Below are 17,039 nucleotides of genomic sequence, written 5' to 3'. Positions count from 1 at the left end.
CCACTGGCTGCCAGTGTGCCTAAAGCAAGGAACTACTTTTGGTCAGATGAGGATGCTGCCAGGGAAAGTTCAAAGAAGCGGGGGATTGTACAGGTAAGTACCTCAGCTGAGAAGGATGCACGGTCCTGGTGAGAAACTATGGAGTCCTAACGTGGCTGTGAAAGCATGGAAGAGAAACAGGATTTGCATTATTTTAGGAGGTAAGATTAGTAGGTGATGATGAAATTTGTTTCTATTTTTTGTTTATAAGTAAAACTGTGGTGAGTTTATTTTTTTAAACCTAAATCTGGCTTCAGGAGACCAAACATAAACATTTTTAAGGTATTTAGCTTAGGTTTCCAAGTGTTTTCCAAAAAGGTAAATTTGGTGTGTAGCAATGAAATGGAGTGCTTGCGCTATCCACAGTAAAAATAAATTTACTGAGCATTTGCTTCGTGCTGTGGGCACCTTACATATTGATACATTTTAACTCTCTAAAGTATCATATTAACTTATTTTAGAGGTGAAAAAACAGGCACAGGAAGTTCCCATTGTTGAACAGTGGTGATTGTGAGAAATTCTTTGCTTTATAGAATATACACTTGCCTTCCTGTAAGGCCTACCTTTTGCTCTGAGTTCCCAGAGCTGCAGTACAGTGTAATGTTTGAGTGTGGAGCGAGGGTCAAGCTATTCCTTTAAATCAAATTAGATGAGTCCCCATCTTGCCACTTACCAGGAAATTCAATCTTAGCCCTTCTCTAAGGTTAGACAAGATTTGAGGGAGTTGTATGATGCCTGGAATATAGACGGGGCACCTTGTCACTTACCTTCAGCCCCTCACGGTCACCCCTTAGTGACCGACTCTACGGTGTCCTTTGAAGGCAGGTGGCAGCACAGATCCCAAACTCTGACGCAGAGGTGGTTTCTCTTCCTGTTCCGATGCCTCATGTGCAGCCTGTCCTGTCCCCGTGCGGCCATTCCTCTGATGTCTCGCTAGACGATGAGACTTGCATTCCAGTTTTTCCCAGAGCCTAAGGACCATTTAGCCCACCCCCGTCTCCTCCCCCCTCCACCAATTTGGGGACTTTCTTCTTTCAGAACTGACTTGTGAGAAATAGTCTAGGAGAAAATGTTAGTGAACAACATGTGCTTTTTACCTCACAACACACTTCTTTCCTGAAAGCAATGCAAAGATCTGACTTGGAAAAATAGAAAGTGAACAAAATCCAAATGATTGGAAAGGTCTTTCATCTTCTCAAGGTGGCTTAGTTTCCCATTTTGTAGGTTGGGGAAAACAATGTTGTGACTTTGATTTATGAATATCTATCCCAGTGCATGGAATGGCAACCACTCAATATGGTACACGGTATTTTTTGTCATCGTGTTGTTTCAGCCGCCTACTGACCCTTCTGTGACCAGCACGTGCTCCTTTTGAACAAATGGCTCTTCCAACCATCCTAGCCAAATGAATCCAAAAGGGTCTGCCACCTTATGAGTTGCCTGCAAGGTGGCTGATAGTACTTCACTTCTCTGGCCAGAGGGACTGATAAGCTAAGGGTTGAGCCCATGGTCCTAGCCAAGAATGCTGCTGCTGCTGCTAAGTCACTTCAGTCGTGTCCGACTCTGTGCGACCCCAGAGACGACAGCCCACCAGGCTCCCCCGTCCCTGGGATTCTCCAGGCAAGAACACTGGAGTGGGTTGCCATTTGAATACATGAACTATTAAGTGTTGTGAAGGGAAGAGAAGAGAGGGATCTGATCTTATCTAAGCTCAGTCTAAGGCTGTTGAACTTTGGACCTGTTATTTCCCCATTTTAGGCCTTAGGTGTTCCCTTCCATAAAATGAGGATTGAGTGGAAGGTTCCAGTTGCTACATCATTGCTGACTCTTTGGGCTCCGGCAGGTTCCCTCACACAGCTGCTGCTTCATTTATAGGCTTCTTGTTGGCTCTGCAGAAGGCCCAGTGCACAGCGTTCTGTTGGAGCTGTTGTACCTAGCAAAGCACACCGAGCTAGTTTACTTTTGGCTTCCTATTTTATTTGGCTGTGCTGGGTCTTTGTTGCTGTGTGGGCTTTCTCTAGTTGCAGCAGACTGCTACTCTAGTTGCGGTGCAGACTTATCATTGCGGTGGCTTCTCTAGTTGCAGAGCACAGGCTTCAGGACATGCAGGCTTCAGTAGCTGTGGCATGTGGGCTCAGTAGTTGCAGTTCCTGGACTCTAGAGCACAGGCTCAATAGTTGTGGCACACAGGCTTTGTTGCTCCGTGGCATGTGAGATCTTCCCAGATGAGGGATTGAACTCATGTTTTATTGGCAGGCAGATTCTTTACCACTGAGCCACCAGGGAAGCCATGAACACATTTTATTGTGGACATTAATGGTTCTATACTCTATTAATATGGTTCTATACTCTGCGATTGATCTTTTATAAAATATACATATTACCTCCTTAAAATCTGAAAAATTAGGGCTACAGGGATTTTTGGATGAGGGATTATAAACCTGTGCAACTACTGAGTATCTAGTAGTTTCTGGGGATAAACATTCCCCATGTGTGATTTTATAATCTCTGTGATATCACTGTGGGTATTGTGCTTTACAGATGGGCAGTTTTAGTGTTTTCTTTAGCATAAGATTACGAATGAGTGAAGTCACTCAGTCGTGTCTGACTCTTTGTGATCTCATGGACTATAGCCCGCCAGGCTCCTCTGTCCATGGTATTCTCCAAGCAAGAATACTGGAGTGGATTGCCATTTCCTCCTCCAGGGAATCTTCCTGACCCAGGGATTGAACCTGGGTCTCTCTCATTGCAGGTACTCTTTAGTGTCTGAGCCACTAGGGAAGCTTTAAGATTACAAAGTAATGGCAAAATCAAGAGGAGAAATCTTGAAATATGGCTGAATTTGGATGAGTAGAATGCAAAGAGGTGGCATGGTGTAAAAAATGCTGTTTGAACAGGAAGATTCTAAGCACAGTTGACCTTTGAATAATGGAGCTATTAGAGATGCTTACCCCAACCCTGAACAGTTGAAAACCTGAGTGCTGCTATGTCTGCCTCAAAATAAAGGACTTAGTAAATGATTCACCCAAAGGCAGGAAGCTGAGCCAGTTTGGATACAATCAGTACTCAAACCCTAGTTCTTTTGATTCCATGTATTGTGATCTCTAATCAAACACAAATTTTTCTCCACACTTAAGGATCTGCAAAATGAAAATACAAATACTCTATTTATTGGGAAAAGATATCCTCATATGAGGACCCACACAGTTCAAATCTGTGTTAATGGTCAACTGTGCATATTTTAGACTTATCTCTTGGTGGAAATGAGGTACATAAACAGAAATAAGGAAATAACAAGGCCAGGTACAGTGGGGCTTTCAGCTATTTGTTCTGAAAAGGAATATTTAGAAGCACTGATTAAAAACATTAATGAGGCTCCAAGCCATCAGGTTAAGTTCATTGCTTTCACTGTTGGCCTATGGGATATACCTTGTAAATGCTTTGTTCAGTTGCTAAATCTTTTCTGATTCTGTGACCCCATGGACTGCAGCACACCAGCTTCCTGTCTTCCGCTATCTCCGAGTTTGTTCAAACTCATGTCCATTGAGTCAGTGACGGATATAAACTGACCCTGCTTCAGAAACATTGTTTTTAACTATAATAAGTTGACTTTTCAACAAGATAATCTAAAATTCAACTAAAAGCATAAAAAGGGCTGTGATATTGCTAGTAGTCAAGTCACAAATATTGACTTGGGTTCTCTGTGGAGCCCAGACGGTGATGCAGGCTAGCCATGTAACCACTGACATTCATGTTGAGTGTTTCTTCTACTCACCCATGTAGCCCCCCCTATCCTTTTTCCCACCCCCACCCCTCATCAACAGACTTTAGGGAGAGGGAGAACATTGAGGTATGTGTGCTAAGTTGCTTCAGTCATGTCCAACTCTTTGCAACACTATGGACTGTAGTGTGCCAGGCTCCTCTGTCGACGGGATTCTTCAGGCAAGAAGACTGGAGTGGGTTGCCATGACCTCCTCTAGGGGATCTTCCTGACCCAGGGATCAAACCCACATCTCGTGTCTCTTACATTGGCAAGAGGCCTCCTTACCACTAGCACCACCTGGAAAGCCCTTATGGTGAAGTATAGAGTTAACAAAAGCAATGGGAGATGCTGTTTTCTTAATTTTAACTAGAAACTTTTTGAGGAAATAAAAGTTTCAAAATTCTTGCTGCTGCTGCTAAGTCGCTTCAGTCGTGTCCGACTCTCTGTGATCCCAGAGACGGCAACCCACCAGGCTCCCCTGTCCCTGGGATTCTCCAGACAAGGACACTGAAGTGGGTTGCCATTTCCTTCTCCAATGCATGAAAGTGAAAAGTGAAAGAGAAGTCGCTCAGTCGTGTCCGACTCCCAGAGACCCCATGGACTGCAGCCTACCAGGCTCCTCCGTCCATGGGATTTTCCAGACAAGAGTACTGGAGTGGGGTGCCATTGCCTTCTCTGCAGTCAGAGCTAAAACAAAGCCCCAAGGAAAGTGGTAGTGTCTTTACCAGCAATGGCATTAACTGATGGGAGTGTCTGAATGAAATGCACTTTCACAAAATGAAAGGCAGGTGGAGGGGTGGGGGTTAATATGAAGTACAATTTAGGATTTATCCCCAAAGGTACAGGGAAATCGAGTGGGAAATCTCCCAAGAGTCTGGTCAGTTGAGCCTGGCCCTTTTAATTCATGAGACTTGTGATCAGGAGGGGATAACCCTACAAAATCAAAATGGCACCTGTGACAAGCGCTACATTGAAGACTTGTTTTTAAGACCACCATAATCCCAACACTTAGAAGTAACTATTATTTTTGGCATATGACCTTCATTGATTTTCCTAACCAAATATCTACATGAAACATATCCCTTTAACAAAACCGGGAATATCCTCTTTTCACTTAAAGGTGTGACACAGGATTGTGGCAGGTAAGAGCTAAGTGAGCCATTTCACCCTTTTAGGCTCAGTATTATTAACAAAATTAGCCACTTATGAAATTTGTGGACACAGCCCAATTGTCTTTATAGAGAGTGTTTTTACAATGCAGATGCCTGCCCACTAAACAGTGGAGGCAGATGCAAATAATGAGGCCACAAGGCAAAGCAGTTAATGAAGCAGGTAATTCAGGGTGTTTTAAAGCTCAGAACCACTAGCCAACCAAATAAACTTCCACTGTCTACAACTGTGTGTTCAGAGGGGATTGATGGGAGTCTTCATTCTCAGGATGACTGGCACCTCTTTAGCTTGTAGCTGGAACTGGTTTCTCACATTCACTCAGCTACAGCATCCTAGGGACAGGAGTAAAGTTCTCTCCCTAAACCTAGATTTCCTGGTCAGAGTTTGAAGCGGTTCTGATGCCATTCTCCGCTTGATCTCTTTCGGTTCTGAAAGAAACTACCCCAATTCAGGGTCCAGATTTCTTTTTCTCTTTAAGACATTAAGCTTTTTATACACTTAATTCAATTGTCTTTCAGAGAAAAGGAGGAAGACCATTTTAAACTTACTGAACTCACTCTATAAACACTTTCTAGTTGGTGTGCAGAAAGACATGTTCAGCCAACTCTATAGTCAACCATAAGTGTTAGTGATAATAGCAAAAAGTGGAATTTTAATCAGGCCAAATGTGCATTAGCCTTTACCTCTCTCAAACTTCAGGAGACCAAGAGTCTCCTCATCTTATACTGCTTCCCGGAAACTGAATGACAACAGGGGGTGAGTCCTGAATAAGCCACAGCTGTTATAATCAGCCCTGCAGGATATGGTAAAAACGAAAGCCTTCTCATGGGACTCACACATTAATGTTGCTTGTTGTTGTTCAGTAGCTAAGTCATGTTCAGCTCTTTGTGACCCCATGGACTGCAGTGTATCAGGCTCCCCATGCCTTCAGTGTCTCCCAGAATTTGCTCAAATTCATGTTCACTGAGTCAGTGATGCTATCCAACCATCTCATCCACTACTGCCCTTCTCCTTACCTTCAATCTTTGCAGCATCCGGGTCCTTTCCAATGAGTTGGCTCTTCACATCAAGTGGCCAAAGTATTGACACTTCAGTTTCAGCATCAGTCCTTCCAATGAATAGTCAGGGTTTCCCATTTAGGATGGACTGGTTTGATCTCCTTGTAGTTCATGAGCGTCTCAAGAGTCTTCTCCAGCACCACAATTTGAAGGCATCAATTCTTTGGCGCTCAGCCTTCTTTATGAACCAAACTTCACATCCATACATGATTACTGGAAAAATCATAGCTCTGACGATATGGACCTTTGTCAGTGAAGTGACATCTCTGCTTTTTAATACACTGTCTAGGTTTGTCTAGCTTTTCTTCCAAGGAGCAAGTATTTTTTAATTTCATGGCTGCAGTCACCATCTGCAGTGATTTTGTAGCCCAAGAAAAGAAAATCTATCACTGTTCCCACCTTTCCCCTTATTTGCTATGAAGTGATGGGACCAGATGCCATGATCTTAGTTTTCTGAATGCTGAGTTTTAAGCCAGCTTTCTCACTCTCTTCATTCACCCTCATCAAGAGGCTGTTTAGCTCCTCTTATAGTTGCCTAATTTCTAACAAATACAATAAGTTCAAGGGAAATCTTACTTAGCTAGAATTACGGGCAAGCAGTCATTGGCTCTCTACTCCCCTGAGCGCATGCCTGCTCTTCCTTTTCTTGTGCCCTCCTTGGACTCAGCATACACTTCCACTGTTGCACTCACCTAATGCCTTGAGGACAGCACGCTACATCTCTGAAGGCGTAAGTTAAGCACAGTAGCTGGCACAAGTACAGGCCCAAATGTTTGTTGAATATTGCATATGGAAACATGATGAGAACTTGTCACCACTGACTTTTAAATGTGAAGAAGGTTTTACCATCAATTTGGACAAAGGAGAATTAGAAGTTCAACCCCAGTTTATATGGCAAGTCCTCAATGTTCTTCACAGAATAAGTAAACTTTAAATGCACATTCAAGTTCACTTCTTAGAACAAGCAAAATGACACTTGAAGTACAGTTGACTTTTGTACAACACACAGGCTGGGGTGCTGACCCTCCACCCAGTTGCAACTCTGTGTAATTTACGGTCTGCCCTCTGTATAGTGTTCCTCTTGTCATCCAATGTCTCACACCCACAGAGTCAACCAAACATGGATCATGTGGTATTTACTACTGAAAAAAATCTGCATGTATATGGACCCATGCAGTTCAAACCTGTGTAGTTCAAGGGTCAACTGTATATTATATATTCTGAAAAAGTCACAGGACCTAGTATAAAAACAAGATAAAAAATAATCCTGTTTGGTAAAGGAAAAACACAGAAGTCAGATGTCAAAGATGCCAGCACAATACTAAAGGTAAAATAGAAATAAGGTTATGGATAATTGGTATTAGAAGACAGAGATTAGTACAGATATTTAAAAAAATAAAATCAGTCCATAATATGGGGCAGATAAGATTTTGCAAAGGATAAACCTGATTATTAAACAGCAGAGTTGATTTTATGATAAAAAGTTTAAATAATCAGTAAAGTTATATGATATAGGAAGGTCATTTTTAGGGAGAGATTTATATGGTTTTCCTCACTGGCACTTTGCATAAACATGGATTATAGTTAGAAAAACCATTATTTCTGCTTTGGTATTTAGCAGTGATAGCTAGTTACATACCCCTAGGGTCATCAGCACACATATTGCCTGGAAAAGTCTTCAGCCCCCACTCTTCAAAATGCCCACTCTTCAAAATGCCCACTCTTAATTTTCTGTTGAGGGTAAAGTGAAATTTTTTTGCAAAACTGTATGTGATATAAATTGCACTGTAAAAGAAGGAAACTATGTTTTTAATTAAGTAGTTCAGAGAAAAAGAAACAGGTGAATAGAGGTCCACAGACCTAAGGATCTCTCTGGAGGACAAAAAAACCAAAATACATCATCTGTCCATCTACCCATGAGGTAAAAGGTATCAGGAGCCACTAAAACACTATTTCACACCCTTGTCTAGGAGCTAAAAGAACAGAAATTGTATACATTCACACTGTAAACTGTGCATCATTCAAACTTAAAATCTATAATTAACACCTACTCAATCTACTAAAAATCATTCACAAAGCATTATGTAGGCAAATGTGTTTAAAAAAATATTTTAATAAGCATATTCAGAATGGCAGACAGGGAACCGGGGAAGGGAATTATTTTACAGTGCAAAATTATTATGCATAAATTTAAAAACATTAATCCATAATTTTAAATGACTATTTAAATATTATTTCAAATACGTTTTAAAGCTCAACAGATTTGTTTTGTTGAACTGAGTTGCAAATTTTGAACTCTATTTGAAAACACATCATAAAACAGAATACCATTCCAAATAAAGATAGTGCTTTGCTAGGGGGTAGGTATGGGGTGAGGGAGACTAAGTAACTATTAACGAAGGTTTCTTTTCCCAATGCAGTTTGTCAAGAGTTATGAAATGTACTAAATCTTAAGCAAATTAAATTCATGATATTACTAAAATTTTTTAAAGTAGTGCAATGACATCAATTTTATAGTGGCTGCATTATAAAGAACATACTGTGTGAAATACCTGTATAAACATAAAATACAATTAAATATTTCTCTATGAAAAGCTGAGCATTATGTATTATAATAGTGGAATGTTTTTCATTAGGCAGACTTTAAAAATATTAAGAAAAGTAAAATTTCCTAACATGTATACAACATGTGCCGTATTTGCAAACATGCCTGAGAATTTATTTAAAATGTTCCTGTAATATCAGTTTGCAAGAACTTCACAAACCTGTTAACAAAATGCATCTTTTAAGAAAAGGTGAAAATGGCATCTCTAATATTGCAACAACTTAAAAAAAGTACATCATCACTATTTCTATAGACCATCTTTGAAAAAGAGCTAGGATACTTTGGATTCATATAATAAAATCTGATTTAGAAAATGGATTGTGACCATCTGCTAAAGCTGCCATTCTGGATAAATTAATGTTCTAGGTAAAACAAAACAACAAAGAGCTCACGCTTCTCACCACATTCACCCAAAACTTTGATTTACTTGGATCTATATGTAATAACAGTGAATCTACATCATGTAAAGTCAAGTGTTGTAAAGTGGCTTTTAACACTGTTTGGGGGAAAAAAGTTGTTCACATTGGTGGAGGGAAGCAGTCTGAACATAGGTTAATAGTAATACTTCATGGAGAATAAGGCCTAAACCATAATTTCTCAGTGCAAACCTCTACTCAATTGCATTAGACAGTTGAGCCATTAAAAACAAGACCACAGAAGACATATTCTAAAAAGACACTGGCTCTTTGATGGCTGAAAATGAACTGCTAGAAGTATTTGGGGGTATGTCTGTGTGATAAGAGTAGTTAATAATCTTTTATAAAAGTTTGGATATAGGTTGGTCTATCAGCTGTATAAAACTACATTTTTTTAAATAAGAATTTTGCACTAAAAATAAAATGGCACTCTTGCAAGGTGATGCAAATCAGTGCAGTTGCTCAAGTCATCTCTGACTCTTTGTGAATGGATGATCCTATTTGTAATCACACAGAGCAATGGTTACTCAACAGCTTATTTTCACTTTGGAAATGTACTATCAAATATGAAAAGCTGGACTGTAATTGGAAACCTAATTATCTGGTGATCTATTATCACCAGGTAAGTTTATCACTTTTTCCTCATAAAATCAATATTGTTGCCTGCCAACTCCTTGTGTGTGCCAATATCTAAGTATCACTTAACCTTTTCCCCTGTTTATTTAATGCAAAAATGGGAAATTTTATAAAGCATATAAAAATAACTGAATGGGATTCTGGTCAGCATGATACATTTAAGCACTTGAAGTCAACATTAAACTTCTGTTTTGCTTCAAAAATAATTTTGAAAATTATAGCAAATGCAAAACAAACTATGTGATGTAAGTATCATGCTTAATTTCAGTTCTCAAACTATTTGTCCTTAAGTAAAAACTTGAAAAAACAAATGTTCACAATCCTTTATGAATGCTTTTACCACCTGGATAAGAAACATGACTCAGTTACTACACAAACACTTAAAAATTCATTAGAAAAACCTTAGCAAAATAAAATGAAAGCTGACAGACTCAGAATATCAATTCCTCTCATAAAAGTTTACCAACTGTACAAGTTAAGAAAATTATACAAGCTTTTGTGTTAAGAAAGGACAGCTCAGTCAAGACATATGTACTGTAAAAATCTTTCAAAGGCTACAAAGAATCTGGAAAAATACAGAATGTATTTCTTAAGCCCAGATAAGAATATGGAAAGACATCATTGATGTCAACAATTTTACATACACAAACCTGACTTGGTTTATTTTTAAACTTCTATATATAAAAAAATCATGCTAGCATAACTTTCAGGATTCATAAGGGTTTCCTTAATAATGATACTCAATTTGTATGGAGAGAAAAATGTCTGTTATAAAAGACATTTCAAGAAACTCAGAAAAATTGATGTTAATCAGAAATTTGAACTTATTTTTTCCTTCTCTGCCATCAAACTAAGCAAATACCTTGTAGTGAAATTTTAGGATTAATACATCAAATAAGAAGGTACAGATGTATCTGTAGTTCATTCAAATTTACTAAACTATTTGTTATTTCCTTAAAAGGGCCTTTACAATTTTAAAGTAAAAAATCTGCAAAGCAGAATTATGAAATCTTATTTACTAAAGTTAGGACTCAATTCAAATTTTAACCAACTGCTTCAAGGAAATTAACTTTTTAAGGTAACCCATCAACCCTGAAAATTTTAGTCACACCAGAATTTACTCCAAAGAAAGTTAAGTTTAGTCATCTGTGTTCTCAAGTTCTTCAAATTTTCCATGTGAGATTGTGTCTTGGAAAAACTCAGAACCACCTGGACTTTCTTTTCCATTGCTGTTTACCCTTCGCCTTTTGGCAGGTCTCTCACTTTTTTCATCAAAATCATTTTCATTTCTTGCAGTCATATGGGTGATTTTTGGGTCAGTGGTTTGGTTATCTGTTTCATAACCATTGGTATCCATATCTGTGTGAAGTGGTTTCTTACTTCCACCTGTTGGTCCATTAACATGTAATCCTTCAACTTTCACTTCTTCTTTGTTTAATGTTTCACCTGGTCCATTAGATGACACCCCTAGGTTGGAAGAGACATGAAAGCAACTGCTAATATTATAGAGCTAAATTCATAAATTATTATAAAGGTGCTATGAAGAGCTGTAAAATAACTTTTTATCAAGGAAGTGAGGTATCAAGTGTGTGTGTGTGTGTGTGTTCAAGTGTGTGTGTGTGTGTGTGTGTGTGTGTATAGCCTGAATTCTGGCTCTATTTACTTTAGTAGCTATGTGACCTCAAATTATTTACACTCTCTTGTACCTCAGTCTGATCACACACATACAATGAGGATAATAAATTTATAGGGTTGCTGTGAAGATTAAGCTAATAAATGTAAAAAATTAAGAATAGGATTTGGTATGTATTAATAGCATGCTGGTATTACATGGCAACAAATAAGCAATGGATCCACCAGCAGTCTAAATAAGCTGAATTAAAGCAAAGACATTCATAAATTATTCAGGTTTAGCAGTTTGTAACTTTCTAAAACAATGAAAAAATTATATTCTTTCTATAGCAGCTTGAGTTTTCTAACTGCCATATAAAAGCAAGATGACATGACTTTTTCATTCTTAACATTAATCTGTCATAATGTTAAATTAATGCCTGCATTAATATATATATTATGCATTAATATATATATTAATATACAAGCATACACTTGAAAACGCTAAAGGCAAACACAAATTCCTTCCTAATAGATTGAGAAAAGAAATAGCATAATTGATAACATAACAAAAGGTCATGTTACAGCTGACTGCAAAATGGAAGACAAATTTTGTGAATGCTTAATGTAAAATACAGAATGTGCTACTGGAGAAAATGAAAATTTAATTATCTGAAAAAATAAGAATGACCCTCAAATATACATTTTGGTCAAAGAAAGTATTCTATTTTCTCAACTCAAAAATGCACTCAAACCATGACTGCTTATGAGATTATGTACCATATGATATAAAAGGAGTGATTTTGCCATAGTAAGCACAAGAAGCTAGGTTAAACGATCATTAGGTCAAAAATCACTATTAGATTTCAAGACACTAATTAAAGCCCCTTATGAAAAAAGAGAATTGGGTTGGAAAGGTCTTCCTTTCCTTGAAAAGCCTAGAAATCTTAATTGTATCACATGTGAATGGCCTCTGGGAGGAGTAATGTGTAAGTAACTTATGAACACTGTTCCTAGGCTAACTGCATGGTATCATCAAATGGTTAAAAGGATTCAACCAACTGCCTATCAAAACACTTAAAAAAAACTCCAGAAAGTTCCAAAAGGCAAAAACTTGAATTTACTTTGTGCTGGCAATTACTTAAATAGTGTTTACATTTTATTATTATAAATACTCTAGAGATGATTCCTTAAGTATTTTGAATCTGCAGATGTGGAACCTGTAGATACAGAGGGTTGACTGTACTACCTACCGTCTGCCTCCCTGAGTTTCCACCCTAGTCCCAATCTCAGCTGCTTATTCTACTTTAGGATGGTTGTGACTGGCATTAGAAATCATGTCAGTGAACCTGAATGTTTTTGAATCAGGAAATGGCTGCTGGGCCCTAATATTTGTTTGGCTTGTTCTTAGAGGGGAAGTAATGAGGGAATGGAAAGGGATCATTAAGTGAAAAAATATATTCACCACAGTATATTAAATGCCAGTGTGAGAGCAAAGAGCAGAAAAAAGGTCAAATTGTTCAATGTTCCTCTTCTAGTTTCTGTTGGGGAGAAGGGATTAGCTCTCCACTGGCCCTCCCCTAAAGCTGTTACATCAGAATGCAGGTGGGCAGAGCTTATCTCTAATTTACCAGTTTCCTATTAAAGAGGATCAGAGATTTATTACTTTCTGCTTAGAGATGGTCTTACTTAAGACTATTTTAATTAAAGTAGAAATCAAGAAAATTCTCTAACCAGGCCTTACTGATCCTCGGTCCACTCTACATTTTAAGCAAGAACCTATCTGAATCTCAAATATGTGTTTCTCTGCTTCTTTTTCATGGGCATAAAAATGAATGTTTTTGTACAATATGAATGCACAGGCGGACACATCTGTTTTATCTTTTCTTATCTTTCTAGGTTATTATGCTATCACAGAGAAAAAATATTTAAAAGATGCCCTTGTTACCTTTTTTCCATTTATATGCTTAAAGAGGTTTCCTGCTAAACTGTTATAAGCACTCAAAGTATTTCATTAAGTATCTGTGTACTTCTGATGTGAAACGGCTGGAGTTCTGGTCTAAGACTTAACAAATAAGAATACTTACATCTAGACATTCCAACCTGGTAAGAAAATAGATACTATTTTCTTACAAGAAATGGTCATTGTTGATGGTATACTTTATTAAATGTACTTTTTAGTGGTATCAATGGGAATTCTTTCCAATTAACTTGTACATATTCTCTGTGTTAGTATATATGCACCCTGATATTCTGTTTCATCTGGTATTACTTTAGGTCTGCTTTGGGGGTTGAATAGACACGGAAACAGAATTTCCCAGGCTACTGAAGGAAAAGTGCCCATCATTATCAAGAAATACAAGTGTTTCTCTGCTTGCTTACCATTCTGATTACTATTGCTTATAGTGCCATCTTCTTTCTCCGACTGGCTGTTGCTACTGTTTGAGGCAGTTGGGGGAGGAGATGGTGCTCGACTGGAAGCAGCACTTTCACTTTCATCTAGAAGACGATCCATGTAATCCCTTAAAATTGAGGCAAACGATAATTATTTTCTTATATTAAAAACAGCTGAAAATTAAAACTGAGGTTAAATTTACAAGGCTTTATCAGCAAGTATATCCTCATTTTTCTTTATATTCATTCCAGTGCGAGCACTGAAATGGAAAGTTCCTTTTGGTTAAATGTCTGTAGGAAAACAATGTGTGAGGGCTTTACCCTAGCAAATGTTACAGACCTACAGGCAGTTTTAAAACTTTAGAAATTGTAGGCAAATGATCAGAGTGGCCCAACTAAAATCAGAAAGGCTGTAAATGAAGAGGGATGATGTCAATCACAAGGAGTACAAAAAAATTTCTGAACACAGATTGGAATTGTAAAGCTTACAAAGATTATTTTATGACTATGGCAGGATCTGAAAGACAAACTAGGACCTAATAATGAAATACTTTCCTGAAACTTCCTGTTACTTTCTGTATCACCCTTCTGTTAGAGCTGAGGTATACTAAGCTGGCAAAGTTCCTGGGCTTATCTGTTAGCTTCATCTGCCCGTGTATCATCAGGGGTGGGTTTACGTCTTCCCTAAGTAATTTTTGAGCTCAACGGCATGGGATGACATTTGTGGTAAGTGACACTGGGTTGAGGTTAGAGCTGAACTAAATACCTCTCTCTCTCAGGTTTACTGTCTTTAGTTATAAAATGCATGTAATCATACATGACCTATGTACTGGGCTGTTGTATAGGATATGTGTAGCAAAGTGTTTTATGAACTATGCAGTGCTACCGAGTCACTAGAATAAAGGTCAGCAAAGGCAGGCCTGTGGGCTGCCGATCTATTTCTATGGATAATATGTTACTGAACACAGTCATATACATTCATTTACATAGTGTCTATGACCACTTTTACACACCAACAACAGACCTAAGTAGTTTCAACAGAACTTAACATCTGCAAAGCCCTCTTTACAGGAAAAGTCTGATGTCACCTGTACTGAATAATCCCGTGAAGGCAGTTAAGTTCAGTCTGCTTTCTTTACCTCTGCACCATTGATGCCTAAGTTTGCACAGTGCAGAGAAGTACAATAAAAACCTAAATACATCATTTATTTTTAAATTTCCTCAGAACAGGAATAACAGAAATATTAAGACAAATCTTTCAGAATTTTGTGAGCAGGGTAAGTAAGAATGTGGACAAGAAAGAAACCATGGAAGGGCTTGGAACTTTACTGAAAGTCTGTGTAACAGTCTGCACTCATTAACATTTTAGGCTTTATTTTCCTCATTTATAAACGGAGGGAATTAAATTTGTTGGTCTTTTAAGATCTCTTTGGCTTTATGTCATTCATCATTATAGAAACTTAGGTAATAAATCTGAGGCACAAAGAAACAGAATGAATATGATGAATGCAATGCCAAAGGGACTTCAGAAATTAAAACTAACAAACAGATAATGCACTAGGAAGAATTGCTGGAAATAAATCTGGTGTAGTGGGAATGGGTAATGGAAGATGTTAAAAGCCACTCAAAGGAAACTAGAACTGATGAGATACCAAAATTATTTTAAATCTCTGAATATAACAATGATATTGTTAAAGACTTATTACTACTGTTTCTTAAAGGTTAATGCCATCCAGAATGCTTAAGGAAAAGAGGAGGTAAGTAGACCACCCAAGGGGTTGGAGCAGCATTCAAATAGTTGGAATAATGCCGAGTTATTTTTTACTTAAAAAAAAAAAAAAAATTATTTGCAAGGCTGTTACAGCAAAATCTTCAATTGCATATGGCTACCAATTCTTTTAGGTAGTGAATGGAGAGACTCTGCAGTAGTATTTATCAAAGGCCATGTACAGGCAGCAAAGCGGCAAATGTGCTTCATTCTGGTGAACAAATGAAAGGTAACTATGTAACAGAAAAATAAGCAAATAACTTTCAGGATAATCTGCTCTTAACTATACATTTTGACTAAAGAGGAAGATTGAAAAATTCAGTCAAATTTTTGTCTAAAGGCATTAATTAACTTAATGTTTTTGTCTAAAGGCATTTAAATTTTGTGTGGTCACTTAAAGTGCAACTGTTAATGCAAAGAGAAGGTCCTGGAGGCACACTACAAAAATATGTCTATGCTAGAGAAAACCACAATTTCTCCCCATCTGCAATATACAGTCTACATGGCTTCTTATAGGAGATTTAACACAGCTAAAAGGGATGAGGAGGAGTAAAAAAAAAAAAAAAGTTTTCAGTTATAAAAAAAAAAAAACTTTATAAAAGACCCAAAGGGAATACAGTTGAAGACTACAAAACAGTGTTCTTGTCTAGCAGGAAAACATTTCTTCGCTTCATACCGTAACACCAGGGGACACATTGTTAACTCTTAAAGCCTGAGAAAAGAGAAGATATGGGATTACTTTTAACTATGACTACTCCATCTACAGAATATTTAAACCTTAAGAAGAATCAAGGTGACAGATATAAGTAGCTTCAAAAAGTTTTTCAGAAGCTATGGAGAGATTATTAGAAAAACTAAAATGTTTAGCGGCACATCCCTACCTAACCTGTTGAGCCTGACGTCACAGAGGACCAATTAAGCCAGCCCACAACACTTCCCTTGGTGATGCTTTCTGAAAGAGAAAACTGGATGAGCCATGGGTCTGACCCAGCATGGCAATTCTGATATTCTTACTGCTGCTGATGACAGACTGCCTGTAGTTCGTGTGTGAACTTTATTTCTGAAATGGGTCAAAAGATGAAAGATGTTACTATTGCTTTTCCCTATAGCTTGAAAACTATTTTAAGATATACTCTGAAGACTGGATAGCTATATGTAGTTCTACATTATTATGTCTCAATGCTACCAATAAAAAAAAATTTAACTATAAATTGATAACAATAAGCAATTATATAAAAACTGGAATACTGTTATATATAAAATTCTACTCATTATGGCCTTTGAACAAAAAGGAATGAGGCAGAGTCCAATGTTTCATGATTCCCAAGGACAATTATACCCATTTATTCCCTTTCAGATAAGTTTGCTTTCGATTTTAGAGTGTTTGAATACTCCAAACAGGGAAGTGACCAGAAGAAACACCTGTAATGAACATGACCAAGAAACAGTCCAGTCAAGTAGTTTGAGAAGCACAAGAGTATGCATATAAGCACATCTTTCAAAGGCAATTATTTGGCTAGGCTTAAGAATTTTACTGGTGCAGGCTGACCAAATGAAGTCACAACTCTGCTTTATTTTT

General features: G+C 37.7%; 1 protein-coding gene across 44 annotated transcripts in view; it reads right to left on the bottom strand.

Annotated features, from left to right (window-relative positions):
• Window positions 1-8,123: 8,123 nt before the first annotated feature.
• MIER1 (MIER1 transcriptional regulator) overlaps window positions 8,124-17,039 on the bottom strand; it is a 72,940-nt gene continuing 64,024 nt past the window's right edge. For all 44 annotated transcript variants that reach the window (XM_086390440.1, XM_086390443.1, XM_086390441.1 and 41 more), the window contains 2 exons: window positions 13,681-13,820; window positions 8,124-11,154 (listed from right to left, as the gene is read on the bottom strand). In XM_086390440.1, the coding sequence (XP_086246566.1) occupies window positions 10,826-11,154; window positions 13,681-13,820 (469 nt within the window). In that variant the 3' untranslated portion in view covers window positions 8,124-10,825. The remainder of the gene's footprint in view (window positions 11,155-13,680; window positions 13,821-17,039) is intronic.

The sequence above is a fragment of the Bos grunniens genome, chromosome 3 (assembly GCF_055505025.1).
Source record: "Bos grunniens cultivar Pamir isolate PY7600 chromosome 3, Bosgru_T2T1.0, whole genome shotgun sequence".
NCBI lineage: Eukaryota > Metazoa > Chordata > Mammalia > Artiodactyla > Bovidae > Bos > Bos grunniens.
Note: the sequence above shows the minus strand (reverse complement) of the source record. Positions and strands in the feature narration are given on the sequence as shown.